The 20,092-nt window shown below is 43.4% G+C and overlaps 1 protein-coding gene across 4 annotated transcripts; it reads right to left on the bottom strand.

The window, feature by feature from the left end:
- Positions 1-1,537: 1,537 nt before the first annotated feature.
- On the bottom strand, positions 1,538-17,788 carry LOC310663583 (leukocyte immunoglobulin-like receptor subfamily A member 2). 4 transcript variants are annotated; one of them, XM_083411594.1, is made up of 10 exons: positions 17,759-17,788; positions 16,500-16,792; positions 14,485-14,760; positions 13,088-13,366; positions 9,960-10,250; positions 8,151-8,441; positions 6,910-7,194; positions 4,997-5,287; positions 3,941-4,128; positions 1,542-2,036 (listed from the first exon to the last, which is right to left on the bottom strand). In XM_083411594.1, exons 2-9 carry the CDS (start codon positions 16,690-16,692, stop codon positions 3,971-3,973), a joined length of 2,064 nt encoding a protein of 687 aa, XP_083267720.1. In that variant the 5' UTR covers positions 16,693-16,792; positions 17,759-17,788; the 3' UTR covers positions 1,542-2,036; positions 3,941-3,970. The 4 variants fall into 4 exon arrangements, with proteins under 4 accessions (XP_083267723.1, XP_083267720.1, XP_083267722.1 ...); XM_083411596.1 differs by lacking the exon at positions 17,759-17,788 and adding an exon at positions 17,725-17,743; XM_083411595.1 differs by having other exon boundaries at positions 1,544-2,016.
- Positions 17,789-20,092: the final 2,304 nt, after the last annotated feature.

Genomic DNA, 20,092 nt, shown 5'->3' on the forward strand with positions numbered 1-20,092 from the left:
TCTCGTGTGCCCAAGGTTATGATGAAATCCAAATCAGAGCACTGTGCCCTTTCAAACTGTCCACAAAATCAAAAGCAACACAATGGCCACAAACAATTACAATTATAGGGGTTGGTTTGTTTACCCTTTCAAACTGTGGCAGCTTCACTTGAGGGCAGGAGCCCTGGACACTGTGATTGTAAAGCACTGAAACACCTCCCATGTTATAGGAAAGTCTAGGCTGCTTAAGGGACGTGGGTGGCGCTGTGAGTTAAACCACAGAGCCTAGGACTTGCCAGTCAGAAGGTCGGTGGTTCGAATCCCCGCGATGGGGTGAGCTCCCGTTGCTCGGTCCCTGCTCCACCCAGCCAGTGTAGTGTAGTGGTTAAGAGCGGTAGTCTCGTAATCTCGGGAACCGGGTTCACGTCTCCGCTCCTCCACATCCAGCTACTGGGTAACCTTGGGCCAGTCACACTTCTTGGAAGTCTCTCAGCCCTACTCACCTCACAGAGTGTTTGTTGTGGGGGAGGAAGGGAAAGGAGAATGTTAGCCGCTTTGAGACTCCTGAAGGGGAGTGAAAGGCGGGATATCAAATCCAAACTCCTCTCCTTCTTCTTCCTGCCAACCTAGCAGTTCGAAAGCATGTCAAAGTGCAAGTAGATAAATAGGTACCGCTCCAGCGGGAAGGTAAACGGCATTTCCATGTGCTGCTCTGGTTCGCCAGAAGTGGCTTAGTCATGCTGGCCACATGACCCAGAAGCTGTACACCAGCTCCCTCGGCCAATAAAGCGAGATGAGCGCCGCAACCCCAGAGTCGGCCACGACTGGACCTAATGGTCAGGGATCCCTTTACCTTTACCTTAGGCTGCTTAAATTGCCGCTTCCAGTCTAAATGCAGCACTCGGTGACATGCAGATGGCTTGGACTCCCTATGAATGCTTCATGCTGTTAAATGTATAGAAACGTTTTTCTAAAAAATCAACATTTATCACGTGAAGTAAAAACTGAGTTACGAAGAGTATTATCTCAAGATCCTGCTGTTGTCCTGCTTGGTGGGGTGTGTGTGGCGTGAATACCTGTTCCCCAGCCAGGTATTTCTCAGTTATTTTCTATAGGTAGCTCTCACCCATAGAAAGATATAAAGAGTGGTGCTAGAGGATTATGTGAGACTCTAACCAAGTGAGCTCCTCAGTGTCTTATTCATTCTAGCTTGATTCAAAAGGGCATGATAAAGGAAGTTTTTTATTTGGTTGCTTGTATTGTATGTTATGCTCACTGTATGTTATGTTCACATTTTATGAGGGTGGATTTGTGTAATGGGGGTGGGGGGTTGTGTTATGTTGTAAATAAAATTCCAATAAAAAATTAAAATTAAAATCAAAAGGACATGGAGCCTTGTAAACTGAAATATTCGCTGCCCTGTATAGGGCATGCAGGCAGCAACAAAGAAATCAAAAGATTCCGGCCATATATATGACAAAACTAAGGCCTACAACAGTCCCGAAGCCACAGTTTCTCAGACTATCTACTTTTTTGAGATTATGAAGCAGTGTAAAGTATTATACAATGTAATGGACGAAATAACACAAACTGAGAAGAAAACCCCATCTTTATTATTATTTTTAAAATACAGTTTAAGAGTAACAAATCTAAAACACAATGACATCAAATACCGGTAAAATAAACACCATTACAAAATATAAATTAAACCAAAGAGAATAAACACACAGTGCCTTGAAGAGCAGCCCCAATAATTAAAAAGTGCTTTTTGTAATAGATCGACTGAAGACTGATGAATTGGGAGAAACCCTCCAATTCATAGGTTGTAGCCAGTGACAAGAAGAAGAAGCTTGCTTATCAGCCTGCTTCATGCGGTGGTGCATCTGATATGCCTGAGTGTTGAAAAAAGAATAATCTCATATTGTCGTTGTATGTCTTGAGAAAATATCTTGTCATCATGGTGGACTTGTGGAGCTATCTTTGCTTGGCTTCTTGGCCAGTGATTTCAACATCTCTTGTACTTTTGCACATCAAAATCTAAGGGCAATATAAATATCCTGTAAATATAGTGGAAAAGGCATGAGATAACAACAGGTAAAGGACCCCTGGACGGTTAAGTCCTGTCAAAGGCGACTATGGGGTTGCAGCGCTCATCTTGCTTTCAGGCCGAGTGACAGACAGACAGCTCTTTCTGGGTCATGTGGCCAGCATGACTAAACCGCTCCTGGCACAATGGAACACCATGACAGAAACCAGAGCGCACGGAAATGCCATTTACCTTTCCAATGCAGCGGTACCTATTTATCTACTTTCACTGGTGTGCTTTTGAACTGCTAGGTTGGCAGGAGCTGGGACCGAGCAACAGGAGGTCACCCCGTTGCGCAGATTTGAACCGCTGACCTTCTGATCGGCAAGCCCAAGAGGCTCAGTGTTTCAGACCACAGTACCACCCACGTTCCAATAATAACAATAGAGGGTTTTTTCCCCAACCCGGATTAACTAGACACTGGCATTAGAGGCTGAGCTGTGTGCATAACTTGAGGGGGGACAAGAGGGGGCTAAGCTGCCATTCATTGGGACGTTTGCCTAAAATCAACACTGGGCGGATGGTGTCATTGTTATCCCTACTCCATCCATTCCTGGGGACTTCCTGAGCACAGAAAGGGATAGAGGCACAAGGTTGGATACGGATAATAGATGGGATACAAAGAGGCTTGTAAGTAGTGTCCATGGGCTTCTGGAAGTCAACCGGTTGGTGTTTTCTTTCTTTGAACATGTGATACCCATGTAATATCAAAAATTGTGTTTGAAAGTCCTTTGGCTTTGGAGGGTGATTGTCCCATAGTCGTGGAAAGGAGTGGTGGCCGATGTGATAAGAGAAACACAAGCTAGCCACAGCTCCCTTGAATGCATGAAATTATTTGTATGTTTCTTTGAATGTATACCAAGCAAAATAAGGACCAGCCTTCTACTGTATCAGACCTTTAATCTACCTCCCTCTTCTCAACTGTCTTATCTGACTTGCATCCTGGAGCTTTTCACCAGTGATCATTTCAGCAGAGAAGCTAAGGGATGTGACTAAACCTGGACCTTTCTTTCAAAATGAAAAGTATATGAACAGTGGGCAAATGCAAAAAGTCCCTTGAAGATTACATACCCTGCAACATTTCTCTGATGAAAATAGGAACGCCCTATTCCAAAATAATAAAAATTTTATTATTTATACCCCGCCCACCTTACTGGGTTGCCCCAGCTACTCTGAGTGACTTTCAACAGATAAAAACATAATAAAACATTAAACATTAAAGAAAACTTCCTTATACAGAGCTGCCTTCAGATGTCTTCTAAAGGTTGTATAGTTACTTATCTCCTTGACTCAGGGGTTGCCTAATTCTATACCCTCCAACATTTCCCCGATGAAAATAGGGACACCCTAAGGTAAAGCAGGATATTCCAGGATCAAATTAGAAACCTAGATGGTTTCTGTAAATACATGACTGTCTCTGGAAAATAGGGACACTTGGAGGGTCTGAGATTAGGTTCAGACCTAGTTTGGAAAATCAAAGGAACCAGTGTGGAACCAGGAAGTGGAAGAGTACCATAGATTCCGGCGTATTAGGCGACTGGGCGTATAAGACGACCCCCAACTTTTGCTGTTTAATTTTAGAGTTTTAGAGTTTGAGCACCGCCGGGGCAGAGCGCACACCCCTCTGCTGCCTCTGCCATCGCAGCAGCCCAAGGCGAGGCATTTGGCAGGCGGGCGGGTGAGCATCGCGTTCGGAAGGACTTTCTGCGTCCCCTTCTGTGGAGAGGGAGGAGGAGCAATGGCAGACTCTGCTCACCAGCTCCCTCTCCTCCTTCCCAACGTGTATACCCGGCGTATAAGACGACCCCTGACTTTTGGGGTGATTTTCCAGGGAGAAAAAGGCATCTTGTACGCTGGAACATACGGTAATCTCACCTTAAATCCATGTTTCCTCCAGGAGGAGAGTCATCTCACTTTAAGGCCATGTTTCCTTTGGAGCTGCTGGTCTCTGATTATGACATATGTGAGGAGGAAGAGGATCAGACTTCCTATGGCAAATCTAATTATGTTGATCAGGGTATAATCTGGAGGCTCAGAAGTCCCCGGATTGGAGGTGTGAGGACCTGTGCACATAAGCAAATGAACAGGGAGACTTTAATCCACTGATCCCACCAACTGTCTATTCCAACAGACCACAATGTGCAAGATGCATTGCTCTGGATGTGAAAGCAGAGGCAAGTACATCTGCATACAGAGTTAGTTGTGCAATAGCTTTTATATCTATGCATCCCAGACTTCCTGACTGTCCTCGGAAATACGTTAACTGGGACTATACAAAATAAAAGAATTCCTTCAGTAGCACCTTAGAGACCAACTAAGTTTGTTACTGGTTGGAGCTTTCATGTGCATGCACTCTTCTTCAGATACACTGAAACTGAAGTCACCAGACACTTATATATAGTGAGAGGGTGGGGAGGGGTATTACTCAGAAGGGTGGTGGGAATGGGTCATTGGCTGATAGGTGTGGAAACCTGTTGACGACTGTTAACGACTGCAGTTGGTCTTAAGGGAAAAGCAAGGGGTGAGATGGCTAAAAATAGGTTTATCATGTAAAAATTCCCTTTATTTCCCCCCCAAAAATCTAGGTGCGTCCTATGGGCCGGTGCGTCCTATAGGGTGAAAAATACGGTAATTTAAGTTAAATAACCTCCAAAACTAAAAAGTATGGTAAGTCACAGAGCTGAAGGATCAAGGAAACATAGAGACAGAGTTCACTGTGCATTTAACAAGATAAGTGAGCCCCTGGCAGGGGGTGGTGCTATGGACCCCCTGGGTGTGTTCCATGGATCTCCAGGGGTCCCCGGACCCCTAATTGGGAACCACTGTTCTAATGGATTGAGTCAGACTTCAAAAAATGTTGTTGGATGAGCATTTTATGTATTCTGCACTGATTGTCGTCGCCCCACCCCGCTTTTAACAACAACAACATACCTGCTATAAGAAGCTCCAGGAAGTTACTTGGTTGTGAGACTAACAGCGGGCGATCTAAACATGCATAGCTACAGCTGTAGTTCCCTTCATCCTTCATGCTGATATTGCCAATGGAAAAAATACCCACATGATTGTGAGCCTTCACCAACTGTTTTGGTGTTGGATCTCCAGCCTTGTGGAGATAGAATTTTGCAGGTCCACCATTCGTTGTGCACGTGATGTTGACTTGTGCTCCAGGGGCAATCAGCTGACTGGTAACAATGGAGATGGTTGGTGTGTGTAACCTGCGATCTGTGCACAGAAGGAAACCGGAATTGAGATGTTGACAACCATAAGCCGGGGCTCTGTCTTCAGCCACAGGATAGGAAGCTACATTAGGGATTATGCTTTTCTCTTTAATGGAAGCCATAAGATGTTTCCTGCTTGGCAGGGGGTTGGACTCGATGGCCCTTGTGGTCTCTTCCAACTCTATGATTCTATGATTCTATATTTCAAAACAAGCACACAAGGAAGTAAAACAAGCTAAACAACAGCAGATCAAAACTAGCTTAAGACAAAGCAGAGAATACTTTTTTAAAAAAAAGTAAAATGAAATAAGTCATAAAAAGAGAAAGCCAGCCAAATACTTGTCAAAACAGATAAACTTTCACTTGCTGGTGGAATAAGTGAATGGCTGTCTTATCAGATATTCTTTTGGATTCAGGCTGGCAGTAAAAGGAACACTCAGAATGAACTTTAACAAGTTGTATTTGTTAGATGAGCATATAAAGCATGAAGCACAGAAAAGCAGATAACTTACAGCCCTTTCAAAACCTATTTGGTGTTTCGCAACTTTCTGACTAGTTGCAGGACCTTAGCCAGACCTAGCAGAGTAAACGCAGAATCCACGGAAGCAATTGGCGACTTGGCTGCAGACAGGATAAATGAAGCAGGAACCAGGAACTTGCAGTTAGGTGTTTATTATATACAGTGGACTATTTACAGGAACAGAACACAGATCTTTTGCTAGCTCTCTCTGACACGAAGAACTCTGAACCTGAAATACTGAACTAACAGTTAGTAGGCCATTAATTATCACTCCTTTGAGAGAGCTTGACCAATCAGGGAGCGGTCTCCATGTCTCTGTTATCACCAGGCAGATTTACTCCTTCAGATTGCCTTCTGACTGTCTGCCAAACCTTAACTGACTTTGTGTGAGTAGCTGCACGTACACAGATTCCCAACAGGGGTCACCAAGTATGCAAAACTTGCTTTAACAAAGTCAGCCCAGATGTTTTCCAGGAAAGTCTGATATGGAACAGGCAGGGGAATTATTGTTTTTTAAACGCTACATCTTCCCACCGAGGAAGTGGGACTCATTAAATAAACCTCTGTTTAATCCAGGGGTCAGCAACCTAAGGCCCATGGGTCACAAGTAGCCCATGGGGGTCGTTTAACTTGCCCCCGAGCCCCTGAACCGAGCCATCTGCTCCATGAGTCCCCTCACGCTGCACTAAACCAGCACGGCGCGGCGCAGCACAGCACGGGGACTTGCCTCTGCGGTGCTGGAAATTAGGTCTGCACATGCGCAGATGCCGGAAATCATGTCTGCGCAGACGCAGACACCGGAAATTGTGCCTGTGCAGATGCAGACGCTGGAAATCACGTCTGCACAGATGCTGGAAATTGCGGCGGCGGGGGTGTGTGTGTGAGTGTGCGATCCAGCCCACCGAGGGATCCAGCCCAAAGAGGGTGAACCGGCCCAGGCGAGGTAAACCTTGCCGATCCCTGGTTTAATCCATGTTATGTGCCCTCTCCAGATACCTTCTAGTGCCTTGTGCTAGTAAACACCCAGCTTGATGCTCAAGCTCAAACCAGAAATGAAAGCTGAAGCAAGGGGGTGGGGAAGGTGCTTGCAATGACGACTCCCTTACCTATAACTAGAAACTCCACAGGCTTACTGGGCTCTGAGATGACAAAAAGATCTGACGAAGGGCGGTAACTACAGGCAAAGCTTCGATTGTGCTCCTGCTCTGCAATGATGGTGAAGGTGGCTGTGTTCCTGCTGGTCACAAGGCGCTGCAGAGGCTTCATTTCTCCAGACTTTTGAAGATAGAATGTCACGGCCCTGTCTTGGCTGTGGCACTGGAGGGAGACAGTTTCTCCCACATTGACAATGACAGAACTCAAGGAAAGACTGGGTCTGGGTAAATTGGGATCTGTGGAAAGGGAGAGATTGGATGGTGAGGAGTCCCACTCCATTTATCATCGCCCTGCTTTTTTCTTGATCTCTTGTTGTCCCTTCAGCACTACGGAGAGATCTGATTATAACTGCTGGTTTATATTATTTCCAGTGAAAGGGCATCCATTGCTTCTTCGACCAGGTATGCCTTGCTGAAATTTTTTGTGCAGACTATACGTTTAAAGGAGTATTGCACCACTTTAAACGATTACAGCTTGGGAATCCCAGGAAGTATAGTTTGTTAAGGATCCTGAGAGTTGTTAGGAGACACCAATTCTCCTAACGGAACTACAATTCCCAGAGTTCTCTGTGAAGATACATTGATTTCTAAGGCACTGGTTGTTAAACCACTCTGGAAATTGTACCTACGTCATGGGAATAAGGGTCTCCTAGCAACTGTCAGCCCCCTTAACAAACTACACTTCCTTTTGAGTCTTTGCTGGAAGACATGGTTGTTGAAAGTGGTTTGATACTGTTTAAACGGGCCTAAGTCTAACATGTCTTCAACATGAAAGAACATTTAGACCTCTTTGTGATGAACTTATCCCAGGCAAATCCAGTTTAGCCAAATATTCTAGAAGGGCACGGGGGAAGAATCCTGCATTTCTGTTGAGTTGCCAACTATTCTTACTGGTTCCAACCCAATGACCTGAACAGCAGCCTGGAAAATAAGCAGTTGTAGTTTGTTCCGTCCCTCGTCATTGTGTTATCCCATAGCTAGGAGAAAGATTCACTTTGCTTAATTTCCCTCATATCATGGTGATGCAAAAAACACAGGAGCAGGAGAACACTGCTACCTCTCAAACTCACCTGAGCAAATTCCCATTTAAACATTTATGACATAAACAACCAGAAGTGCTAGATAAATGAATGAATAAGCTTTAAAGGCCATTCTAAAACAAATATTGCAGATTGCTGGAGGACTAGCCTTACCTGTTACCAGAAGCTCCAGGGGGACACTGTGTTTTGAGATGAAAAAGGAATTTCCTGAACATATGTAGCTGCAAGTATAATGCCCTTTGTCCTCCAAGCTGATATTGGTAATGGAAAAAGTGTGGGTGCTCGAATTACCCATCCTGGAATACTTTGGTGTTGGATCTCCAGTCTTATGGAGATAAAACTGTGCAGATCCATATGCAATTGTGCACACAATATTGACTTGTCCTCCAAGGGCAACTAACTCACTGGGGTTGATGGAGATTGAAGGTTTTATTAAGCTGTCATCTGTGCACAGAAGGAAAAAAGAATTTAGATGCTGACTGTCACCATGTGATTGGGGCGTGTCTGGGGATGGGTGAATTTGTCAATTTTGGCTTTTCTTTTTCTCATTTTCAATTCAATGCATTACATTTTTTGTATCAGTTTGCTGTGGGGTTTTTTTTAAAAAAAACCGTCATGAAAAATTATCAGCACTGAACACAAATCTTACCTAATATGCACATTTTTGCAAAGCGATTTCCCCTACAATAATGTATTTTGTATGTTGTTTTCAATAATATATGCACTTTAAGACACGTTTTACCCTAATATGTGCATTTTTGTGCACATTGTGATTGCATAACTGCACAGCAAAATTAATAAAATTGTGGATTTCACTGGAGGGCTCTGTTTTGGTTCTCACATGGTTTTGGGATGTGTGAATGAGGTCATCATGAACTTTCCTAGCACGGATATTTAGCAAAACAATAATGGAGGTGACCAGTGTAAATATCAGACAGAATAATTTCCCACTCATATACCGGTATCCACAGCTATTTATGGTTGTCAGCAGTAGTATAAAGGTCCTACTGCCTGTCAAATGCTTAAGCCTCACCCCCTAGTTGTCTTCCTTCCCCAGCTTGATTGATGATCACATGATATGCCACCCCGGCAGCCCCGACTCAGAAATACCACCCTTTAAGACCACCATGCCATGCCTTAGGAGAGGTCATGTGACCTCTCCACAATGACAGCAGGTTATTGTGGGCCAATAGGCAGAGGTATTCAACCTCATGCAATCAGGGAAAGCGGAACTTGGGCTTGCTGTAGGATGGCCTCTTTACATGCCCAGACACATTCTTAGGAGTCAACACACTGAGGCAGCCCCAACACTTCTAAAAGTTCCAGCAGATTAAGTAGCAGATTGGTTGGGGGTTTAAAACCTCTGATTAGTCCACAGTGATGTGACATCATTGTAGAGGGGTCACATAGCCCAGTCAAGCCAATCAGATACCCTATTGTGACTCAAGTCAAATTGGCTAGGGGTTTTAAAAACTCTGCCTATTAGTCCATGAAGGCCTGCCTTCATTGTAGAGGGGGCGCATGATCCTGAAATACATGTCATGGTGGACTTACATGGTGGGAGTTATGGCGTGGGATATCATGTGATATTATCAATCAAACTCTAAGGCAGGGGTCAGCAAACTTTTCAGCCGTGGGCCGGTCCACTGTCCCTCAGACCTTGTGGGGGGCCGGACTATATATTCCTATGCCTCAAAAATAACCCAGAGATGTATTTTAATTAAAAGAACACATTCTACTCATGTAAAAACACACTGATTCCCGGACTGCCCACGGGCCAGATTTAGAAGGCGATTGGGCCGGATCCGGCCCCGGGCCTTAGTTTGCCTACCCATGCAAACTTAAGAGTCTAAGGGGTCCCATCAGACTCCAGGAATCAGGGCTTACCCTTATTCTACTGTCAGCTTACTTAACTTCACTCTTGAAATTATTTCTGGTTCCACCTAAACACTCAGAACATACCTCTGAAAAGCAGCTCCACAGGATCACTGGATGGTGAGGTGACAAAAAGTTCTAGTTTGGGACGATAAGTGCAGATATAGTTCCCAGCATGTGCCGGCTTTATATTTCTGATATCGAAAATTGCCATGGCCCCGTTGTTACTGATGGCCGTAGGGACCATTTGGTCTGTATCCTTTTTAAAATAGAATGCTGCTGCAATGTCTTGGCTTTGGCAATGGATAGTGACTTTTGTTCCTGGGTAAACAGGCTCAGCGGGTGTCAGGAAGATCCTGGGTCTGGATAATTTGGGATCTGTGCAAAAGAAAATATAAGGGGAGGGAAATCCCTCCCCAGTTGCCAAGTCCTGTTAAGATACATACAGTGGTACCTCGGGTTACATACGCTTCAGGTTACAGACTCCGCTAACCCAGAAATAGTACCTCGGGTTAAGAACTTTGCTTCAGGATGAGAACAGAAACCGTGCAGTGGCGGCGCAGCGGCAGCAGGAGGCCCCATTAGCTAAAGTGGTTCTTCGGGTTAAGAACAGTTTCAGGTTAAGAACAGACCTCCGGAACAAATTAAGCACTTAACCCGAGGTACCACTGTACTGAACTTTTCTCTGCCATATCAATGAATAAGGGGCAGGTGACAACCACTTCCTATTCTGATCATAGATATCCACCCAACAACTCAGCTTAGTCAAAAGAAAATTCATTGGGCCTATTTATTTATTTAAAAAACAATGTATTTATTTTTTAAAAAATTATTTATTTTAAAATATTGGCATAAAAGAATTCAAAGCAGCTCACAACAATAATACCTATATGGAATAAGAACTGGGTAAAATTTTAAACCAGAGATAATCAATTAGCTGTTACAGAAATACATGCTCTTACCTGCCTGCATAATTTTTGGCCGGCACCCACTGAATCTCTATTGGCATTTCACAGGACCGGGCTGATGGCACTAAAAGCTCAGCTTCATATTGCTGTCAGGCGAGCCTTGCCAATTTTGGGGACGACCAGTGATGCCCATGCAGATGATCTCCATGGTGAAGCTGGATATAAAGCTTCAGGTGGTCCTTAAGATACCCAGGACCTTGTAGATGAACACAAGGACCTTGAACCCGGCTCAGTAGTAGATGGGGAGACAGTGCAGCTTTTTTTTACAGTGGTGTTATATGTTGGCAGCTATGTGCCCCCATAAGCAGCCCAGCCATTGCACTGCTCATCAGCTGGAGCTTCCCAATCAGCACCAAGGACAGCCACTCCTAGAGTACAGTATGTGGCAGTAATCCAGCCTTGAGGTTATGAATGAATGGGCTACAGTGATCAGGCTGTCTCTGTTCAGGAATGGCTATAGCTGGTGAACCAGATGAACCAGGCAGAGGGCCTTCTCAGTAGTGGCACCTGCCCTGTGGAACGCCCTCCCATCAGATGTCAAGGAAATAAACAACTATCTGACTTTTAGAAGACATCTGAAGGCAGCCCTGTTTGGGAAAGTTTTAAGTGTTTGACGCTTTATTGTGCTTTTAATATTCTGTTGGGAGCTGCCCAGAGTGGCTGGGGAAACCCAGCCAGATAGGCGGGGTATCAATAATATTTATTTATTTAGGCATACCCTAAAATTACAGAGGACACATGGGCCTCTGGGTTAAATAAATATGTTTTAAAATGCCTATTTTAACTGTTTTTAAAATTGAGAACGCTAAGGTTTATAGCTGCCCTCTGTGTAAATAGTGCTAGTAGCTGTTTCTGTTTTATGAAATTATTGTTTTCTTGGTTTGTGGATTATTTATTATTTTGTGACTGCATGGTTACAAAAGTTGGGTGCCTCCCCCTCTCTCTGCAAGAGCCCATGGCGTTTGGGGCACTCACAATGGGTCTGTGGTCCTTTGGAGACCGTCATAGCTTTAAGAAATATGGTTTATTTACCTATTTACACCTTCAGTCTGCATGCAGGGAGTCCAGATCTTACAACCTGGTCATTTCAAGAGGGGCTGATCTCCCATAGCAGCGCAGTCCTGCAGTCCAGGGCATCTCTCCCTGCCAGCCTTCCCAAGACTTTCTTCCTTCTTATTTTCCCCAGCAACCCTTGCTCAAAAAAACCTTTCTTTTCCTGTCACCTCAGCCAGTTACCCTGGTCCAAACCCAGTCTCTGTTCACACCTCAGGGCAAAGGGGAGGACAGTTCTCTTACATTGTTCATGGATCTCAATGGCCCTGTATTGTTTCTTAATGGCCCTGGCTTGGCCAGGTCATTTTGCATCCGCTAGCCCAGGAATTCTGCTGCAGATTGTATTTCTCCCTTAACATCTCAAATAATCAAAATGAAACAAAAAAAACCTATCACAGTATTTTTGTCTATGTATCCAAAACAGCAAGCAAACAAAGGTAAAACACATACACACACACACACACACACACAATAGAAATGTAAATGCTTAAAATTTTAGAAAACCCTGCAATATTATATGTGTACTATAGAACATTAAATACACCGTTTTAATGTGGGATGCTTTAGAAATAAATGATAAATGAGTGAATGTTTGATTGTAATAATACTATGTTTGTTTGTATGTCTAAAATAAAATATTAACATAAAAATAAACAAAGGCCATTGATACTCAAGCTTAGTTGGACATCACCCTGTGAGACTTTCAGGTCTTATATTAGTATTAGTATTAATTGAATTTATATACCTGGAGGTCTCAGGGCGGATCACAAAACAAAACCAGAATATAAAACCACATAATATATCATCAAAATAAAGACAAAAACCCAATGCCCCCTCCCCCCCACCAACCCCCCCCCCCCCATTTTAGGGTATAGATGATCTCAGAGTCTAGGTAGGTTCATATGGAAAGAGGCTAAAAGCAATGAATTACAGTGGTACCTCAGGTTAAGAACAATTCGTTCTGGAAGTCCGTTCTTAGCCTGAAACTGTTCTTAACCTGAGGTACCACTTTAGCTAATGGGGCCTCCTGCTGCCACTGCACGATTTCTATTCTCATCCTGAAGCAAAGTTCCAAACCTGAGGTACTATTTCTGGGTTAGTGGAGTCTGTAGCCTGAAGCATCTGTAACCCGAGGTACCACTGTATTCAAGTTTGATGTGATAATTTCAGGACTCACCAAATAAGATACTATACCTGATACAAGAAGCTCCAGGGATGTACTCAGTTTTGAGACAAGGAAAGGTTTCCGTCCATAGATGCAGCTAAAATTCCCTTTGTGTTCCAGGCTGACATTACTAATGGAAAGTTCACCTGAGGGAAAAGGCATGGGCCCCTCCGCTTTTGAGCCTCCAGCCTTATAAAAATAAAACGAGGTGGCTCCATCTTTAGGTTGACACTGTATCTTCACACGTCCCCCCAGGGCAATTGAATCACTGGGTCTTCGGAAGATGTTGGGTCTGCTTAAGCTGAGATCTGCATGCAGAAGAAAAAGAGATGTGAGGTGGCCCGCCATGGCATGCTTGTAAAGAGTGGGAAGAGGCAGGTGTCTCCACCTTAGCATTCAACAGCAATGTGTGTGGACACAGGGACATAGGAAACTGCCTTACACAAAATCAGACCATTGTCTACACTGGTTGGTCGTGGTTCTCCAAGGTTTCTCTTCCAGCCCTACCTGAAGGTGCCAGTGATTCGAACTGAGACCTTCTACTTTCTCAGTGAGCTTCAGCCTTTGGCCATAAACTCACAGATCATATATCCCATTTGCTGCCTGTAAGTGGAGCTGATTACATCCTTTCGTCCTTCCACAAGATTGCCTTTAAACCTCCGCTTCAACGGAGTGGTTTAGCAACCATTTCCTCTTCAGAGGGACCTCTGGGTCTTGTAGCATCTTCTGAGACTTGCTGCAGTTCCTCAACTGCCTTCCCCTAAACCCTTAGCATACTCTGGCCTCGGGCCTCCCAAATGAACATGTTGCTGGTACTGTATATGAAACTCTCATCTCTCAGCTTATGGCTAAATGTATTTCTTTGCTGCCTTCACTAATAATAATAATAATAATAATAATAATAATATTTATTTATTTATTTATTTATTTATTTAAACACCGCCCACCTGGCTGGGTTTCCCCAGCCACTCTGGAAGGCTCCCAACAGATTTAAAAGCACAATAAAACATCAAACATTAAAAACCTCTATTGACCCCCCCCCCCCAGAGAGATCTCTCGTTGTATATACAGCCTCCTGATATTTTGCTGCTAGACATTTGGAATAGCTAGAATTAAGCTAAAACAAAAAATCCAGACTGAGAGATGAGGTTAGGGACGTGCATGCAAAGATGCTTTCTTCTTTTTTAAAAAAAACATCTTTATTGAAAGTTCAAAAAGTACATAATTTTATGTGCACTAGACATTGTGAGATGTAAATAAAAGAAAGAGAAAGAGAACCTGTGTAGAAGAGAAAAATAAAGGGGGGAGGAGGAAAAAAACCCCAAAACTGTATACTTTACAAGGGTGTTATTGTACTTTACCAGATCTGAACCTGTTACAGTATTTGTAAGAACAATGCTTGATGCAAAGATGCTCATCTACTTACCTGTAAGCAGCAACAACAGAGAGCTGCTGGGCTCTGAGCTGATAAAGGGTTCTAAAGGACGGTGGTAACTGCACTGGTAGTTCCCTCCATGCCTCGGCTCTGCCTTGCTGACAATGAAATGGTTTGCCATAGTCTGATGCGTCACCTGGGTATCAGCATTTTGGAAATAGAACTCCACATCCTCATGTGGGCTTTGGCAACAGATGGTGAAATTACTTCCCAGTGTGATCTGATCCGTGGAACTGAAGGAGATATTAGGCTTCCCTAACATTGGATCTGTGCAAAGACAAAGATTCTTGAGGAATTCAGTCTTTGCAAAAGACAGTGTGGACACACTGACTTGAAACACACCTCCTGAATAGCTTTTGTACTTACCTGGCTTCCCCATCCCCTGCACATGCCCAGAATCCAAAACCACTTTGGCTCCCAAGCTCTCACAGGAGATAATAATAATAATAATAATAATAATAATAATAATAATAATAATAATAATTTATACCCTGCCCATCTGGCTAGGTTTCCCAGTCAGCTGACTCATGCAAGAATGTGAGACCAAAGTACAAGGCTCTCTTGGTCCGGTACTCTGGCACAAAGCAGCTGATTCACGCCAGAGCACTGGACCAAAACAACGGGACATTCTTGGATCCAATCAGAAGCCACAATGGCTTCTGTAATTCCGGCATGTCTTGCTCAAATCGGGACGGTTGAGAGGTATGATATACTGCTTAATTCGAATAGTCTCTAAGCAGCATACAAGAAGCTCAATTCAATGAATATTTTTTTTTAAAAAATGTGTTGATAACTATAAAATCAGAATTCAACGAAAATGCATGCTGGAATTAAATAAAGAGTCTACAGTAAGTGCCAGAAGTTGAATTATTGCAATGCATTCTATGCCTTTGGAGATTACTCAGAAACTTTAGTTGGTCCAAAATGCAGTGACCAGATCATATATATATTGTATTTCCCCTGTTCTAAAACAGCTGCATTTTCTGCTGGTTCATTTCCAGACCTAAATTCAAGGTGCTCACATTTGTGTTCAAAGCCCTGAGCAAGCCCTAAATAACTTAGGCACCAAACAGACCACCTTCTTCCCTACTGACTAGCTCAGGTGTTGAGATCAGAAGAGGAGGCCCCTTGGCAGTTCTACCTCCCTTAGAAGTTCAGGGTGGCCGTGGCTCGGGAAAGGGTATTCTCTGTGGCAGCCCATTTGTTGTGCCATTCCCTTCCCACAGAGGTGCACCTGGCTTCTTCATGATACAGTTTTCACCCTATTTATTATTATTATTATTATTATTATTATTATTATTATTATTATTATTATTCATTTATTGAATGTATATACCACTCTATACCCGGAGGCCTCAGGGCGGTTCACAGAAAAGATCACAATATATAAAATCAAAATAAGACCAATAATACGCCCCCCCCCCAATAAAGACCCACATTTTAAAAGGGTATAGGATACCTACTCTTATGAAGGTATCTGTTTTACCTTTTTTTAATTCTGAATTTTAATTATTGTAACCTGCCTGGGACCTACTGGTGAAGGGTGAGTAATTAATCTAATCTAATCTAATCTAATCTAATCTGATAAATAAAAAATAAAAATAAAAAAAAGGAAGCCAGTGCCAGATACCATAGCATTGTGGACACTGTTCCCAGTTAAAGGACATTTCTTGGGTGTTCTTTAGGATTAAAATCAGGAACACCTCCTATGGCTAACTTCACAATCCTAAGAAGTAACTTCTGTTTAATTCAAATGGGCTTACTCTGAGGTTAGCAGCATTAGGATTGCAGCCTAAATATTGCAAGTTCCAAGTCTTCATTCAGGCATTTTGGGCAAGGGGGGCGGGGCTTAAAGTGGACTTAAAGCATTCAGTGTCAATCTTTGAAGGAGCATTCTAAGCATGTTAGCAGACTAAAACATCTAGCCTGGACCAATGAACTATGTGACTTTTCCCTTACCTGGCCTCGCTGGGATGCTGAGCAAGATTTTGCTGTGGATGTCTTACCTATTATCATTAGCTTGACTTGTTCACTGTGATTTGACCGAAATAGGTTGCTGTAATAGTAACAGCTGTATAACCCTCCATGCTCGCGGCTTACATTAGTGATGTAAAATGCAGCCATTCCTCTGGCTATTTGGGTGACAATGGTTATGTTGTGGCTTATGTTGTGGTTGTGCCTCTCCAGAGAAAAATTCATGAATAAGTTCAAAGGACTCCAGCATTTGATGGTGGCATTTCCTCTCTCTAAGATTCCCAGGCTAGGTTCCACTGTGATATTGGGAGCACAAAGGATCTCACTGGGTTAACAAGGAAAGAAAAAGATAATAATAATAATAATAATAATAATAATAATAGTAGTAGTAGTAGCAGTAGAAGGGAGGCCTATATGGTTGCCTTCAAGTTTGTGGTGGCCCCAGGCAAAGTGACTCAGAGGCATCCTTCTCTGTCATGGGACCCCCTCGGGCTTACCAGAGAGCGGCAGGCAAAGGACTCTGAGCAATGGAGGAGGTGAGTATAGCCACCATTTTAATTATCCACAATGATCCTCAGTGATCCTACATCAGGTGCATTGTGGGTAGGGATGGAAATATCTTTCAATTATGATTCTCTAAGTTTCTCATTTCTTCCAATCCTGAATTCAACTCTCCACATTTCTGCAGCAATTTTAAAATTTAGAAGGCAGCAGAAAATTTCTCCTCATCTGCACTGATTTTGGCAACCCTCTCATTTATATAGTAGGAAACATCCCTCTAAGAATGACTTGAGCTGTATTTTCCTTGAAGTTCCATTGCCTGTAACAGAACTTGCACACCATTTTCTTGAAACGGAAGCACTTTGTGTTTTCAGTCTTCCCGAATGCGTAGTTTTGGAGCATACAGAATAGCTATGCCTTTGTGTTCTTCCTGTGTGCCTCTCCAGAGTGACCCTAAGAGCCAATCCTCATCGGCTGATTTACCTCCTTTCTCTCTGATTGGCTCCAATTAGAACAAAGAATGTGAAGTATCCTTCTCAGTGGCTCCCGTTTCATGCTGATTGGATGGCTCCAAGACAAGGACCCTGCTGCAGAAACAGCAACAGTTCCTAAGCCCCCCACCCCAATTTCTTACCACTACAGCTCTTGTTGGCCCTGAGGAGAATCTCTATCACTCACTCATTCACTTTCTCACACACAGATGCAGAGAGCCCATTTAAAAGCTTCCCACAGATCAAAGTTACTGGAGTAACTTACATTCCTGCCACATTCAGCTTCAATGTAGTCTTACCTTTGAACACCTCCTCTTATGCTGCCAGAAAGGAGCCTGGGAAGAGGAAAGAACCATACATTTAGTGGATGGAGATAGTTTAATTCTTCTCCCCTTCCCCAACACAAATTAGCCCCCTTCCTCCTTTAGAAAAGAGATAGAGCACCTGTTTTGGATTCAGAAGGTCACACGTTCAGTCCCCAGCCCTGGAAAGACTCTTGCCTGAAATGGCCAGTCAGAGTCAACAATGCTAAACTAGATGGTCCAAAGTTCTGACTCGGCGTAAGACAACTTCCTTCCCCCCCTGCAAGCTGCTATTTATTCGCAGATGGAAGCCACCAATGGTGCCAATAAACCAGAAATTATGTTATTCCATACCTAATTTTTACCTTGCCCCACATTATAAGGCTTTCACCTATCAAACGCACAATTAACTTTTTTTTTTTAAACCCCACAGAGAATACATCTGACCGTGTGAAGAGTACATGCTAAATAATCACAATTTTACTCCAATGTCCTGGGGAAGAAAATGGTGGCCGCCACCATCTGCTGAGATGGGCTTTGCCCCTTCCCTGTAGTAGCACAGCTTTGAAAACAGGGAAAAGGCCTACTGGCAAGGCTGAGCCCTATTACCACGAACCTTTTGCTGATTTTTGCCACCTCCCTTAAAAATTTCGATAACCTCTGCCTCCACCCCCGTCAACAACTGTGGAGGAATTTGTTTTTGTTTTGCCATATAAAAATCTTACCAAAAGAACACCATGGGGAGAGCGGGTATCATGATGCAGAAATGTTGGGGTCTTTCAGCCTGTTCCAGAGCTGCTGTCCTCTGCTCTGTTTAGCACGATGTTTTCTGTGAGGCCCCAGATTGCATCTGAAATGGCAGGAAGCTGACAGTGGCCACATTTGCTACCCCACCCTAGACCTTGAGCTTCTCAGAGTTTCCTTCAATCTGAACAATCTCCTGCGGCCATATATCAGATTGCACAAAGCAGGGTTTTGAATGGCCATAGAATTGCTTTTATGGAAAACATACATAATAAAATTCATTTCTGGACTGGCTGCCTTGGAAGGTGGTAGAATCTCCTCACTGGAGCTTTTAAACAGAGGTGGGGCCATCTTATTACTAGAATTAAGACCATGACTGGAGTCAAACAGGGATGCATTTTGGCACCTTTCTTGTTTAAATTTTATATTAATGACATGGTTAAAGGACTGGAGGGCCTACAGTTTGCCCCTGTCACAATTCTTGACCAAAAACTCTCAGTCTTAATGTATGCTGATGACCTAGTACTTGTAATCTAGAACCCAGGTGGGCCTGAGACGGCTGCTTGCGAAATTAAGTTCATATTGCACTAGGAATGCTTTACCTATAAATTATGATAAGACGCAGGTCATTGTATTTGGGAAGCACCCTAAAAGGCATGTTTGGCACCTGGATGAACACATCATAAACCGAGAAAATACGTTTAAATATCTGGGGTTGGTTTATTCAGAAAAGGCATCCTGGAATATACAGCTATCCAATATTAAATTGCAAGCCTTTAAAATAGCAAAAGCTATTTTGAAATTCGCTGCTTGTAAAGGTGGAAATCTGGTTAACCCTCTCTATCTTTGTATAACAGAGGTTGGATGACCGTCTGTCAGGAATCGTCTCGTTGTGATTCCGGCATTGCAGGGGGTTGGAAAAGATGATCCTTCGGGTCCCGTCCCCCCAACTATGATTCTATCACAGATTTGCCTATCCCTGGAGACAAGGCATCACATCTACTTACCCCATCGCCTTCTGTTTACAGCTCCAGAGGCAGGGAAGCATGGTATCCTTTGCAACTTTCCTACTTCTCCTAGTGGAGACTATGGGAATGTGGCCCTTGTTAGGATATTTCCGTTCCACCTTAAAAGGGAGCAGGCTTTGTGAGTCACAGAGTCTGCGTATTTCCTGTTCACAGGAAGTTTATGTTGTGTCTTTGCTTTCGTTTCTCTCTCTGTGCCGGAGACACTGAAGCAGGTAGTCATGTTTTCTTTGTTCTGACCAACGCTGAATAAACTTGTAAATAATGCTCTCCTGAGTGCATCTTTCGCTGTGCATTATCTGCTGACAGAGCATGCATCAGCTCTGGAATGTGGCAAGCTATTTCTGGAGCTCGTGTCGCTAATTGCTGATACTGCGTGTCTACGGGAGATCGATGGACGTCTGGAGACGACGTGGAGTCATGATGGACTTTGTCTCCCTGGCAGTATCCCAACAGCCCTTTGGGTGGAAAAAAAAAACCACCCCTTTTCTAGGCCTCTGCATAATAATAGTAATAATAACAATAATAATAATAATAATAATAATAATAATAAAGACCTTAT

Source organism: Podarcis tiliguerta (assembly GCF_965153285.1).
Source record: "Podarcis tiliguerta genome assembly, chromosome: 13".
Taxonomy (NCBI): domain Eukaryota; kingdom Metazoa; phylum Chordata; class Lepidosauria; order Squamata; family Lacertidae; genus Podarcis; species Podarcis tiliguerta.

Coding starts and splice junctions, on each gene's coding strand:
- LOC310663583 (XM_083411594.1), bottom strand. CDS start 16,692: ATGAATTTTTCTCTGGAGAGGCACAACCACAACATAAGCCACAACATA. Junction 10,251..13,087: donor CCTGGAGCTTCTTGTATCAG/GTATAGTATCTT, acceptor TCTTTTGCACAG/ATCCCAAATTATCCAGACCC. Junction 5,288..6,909: donor TGTGGAGTTTCTAGTTATAG/GTAAGGGAGTCG, acceptor TTCTGTGCACAG/ATCGCAGGTTACACACACCA.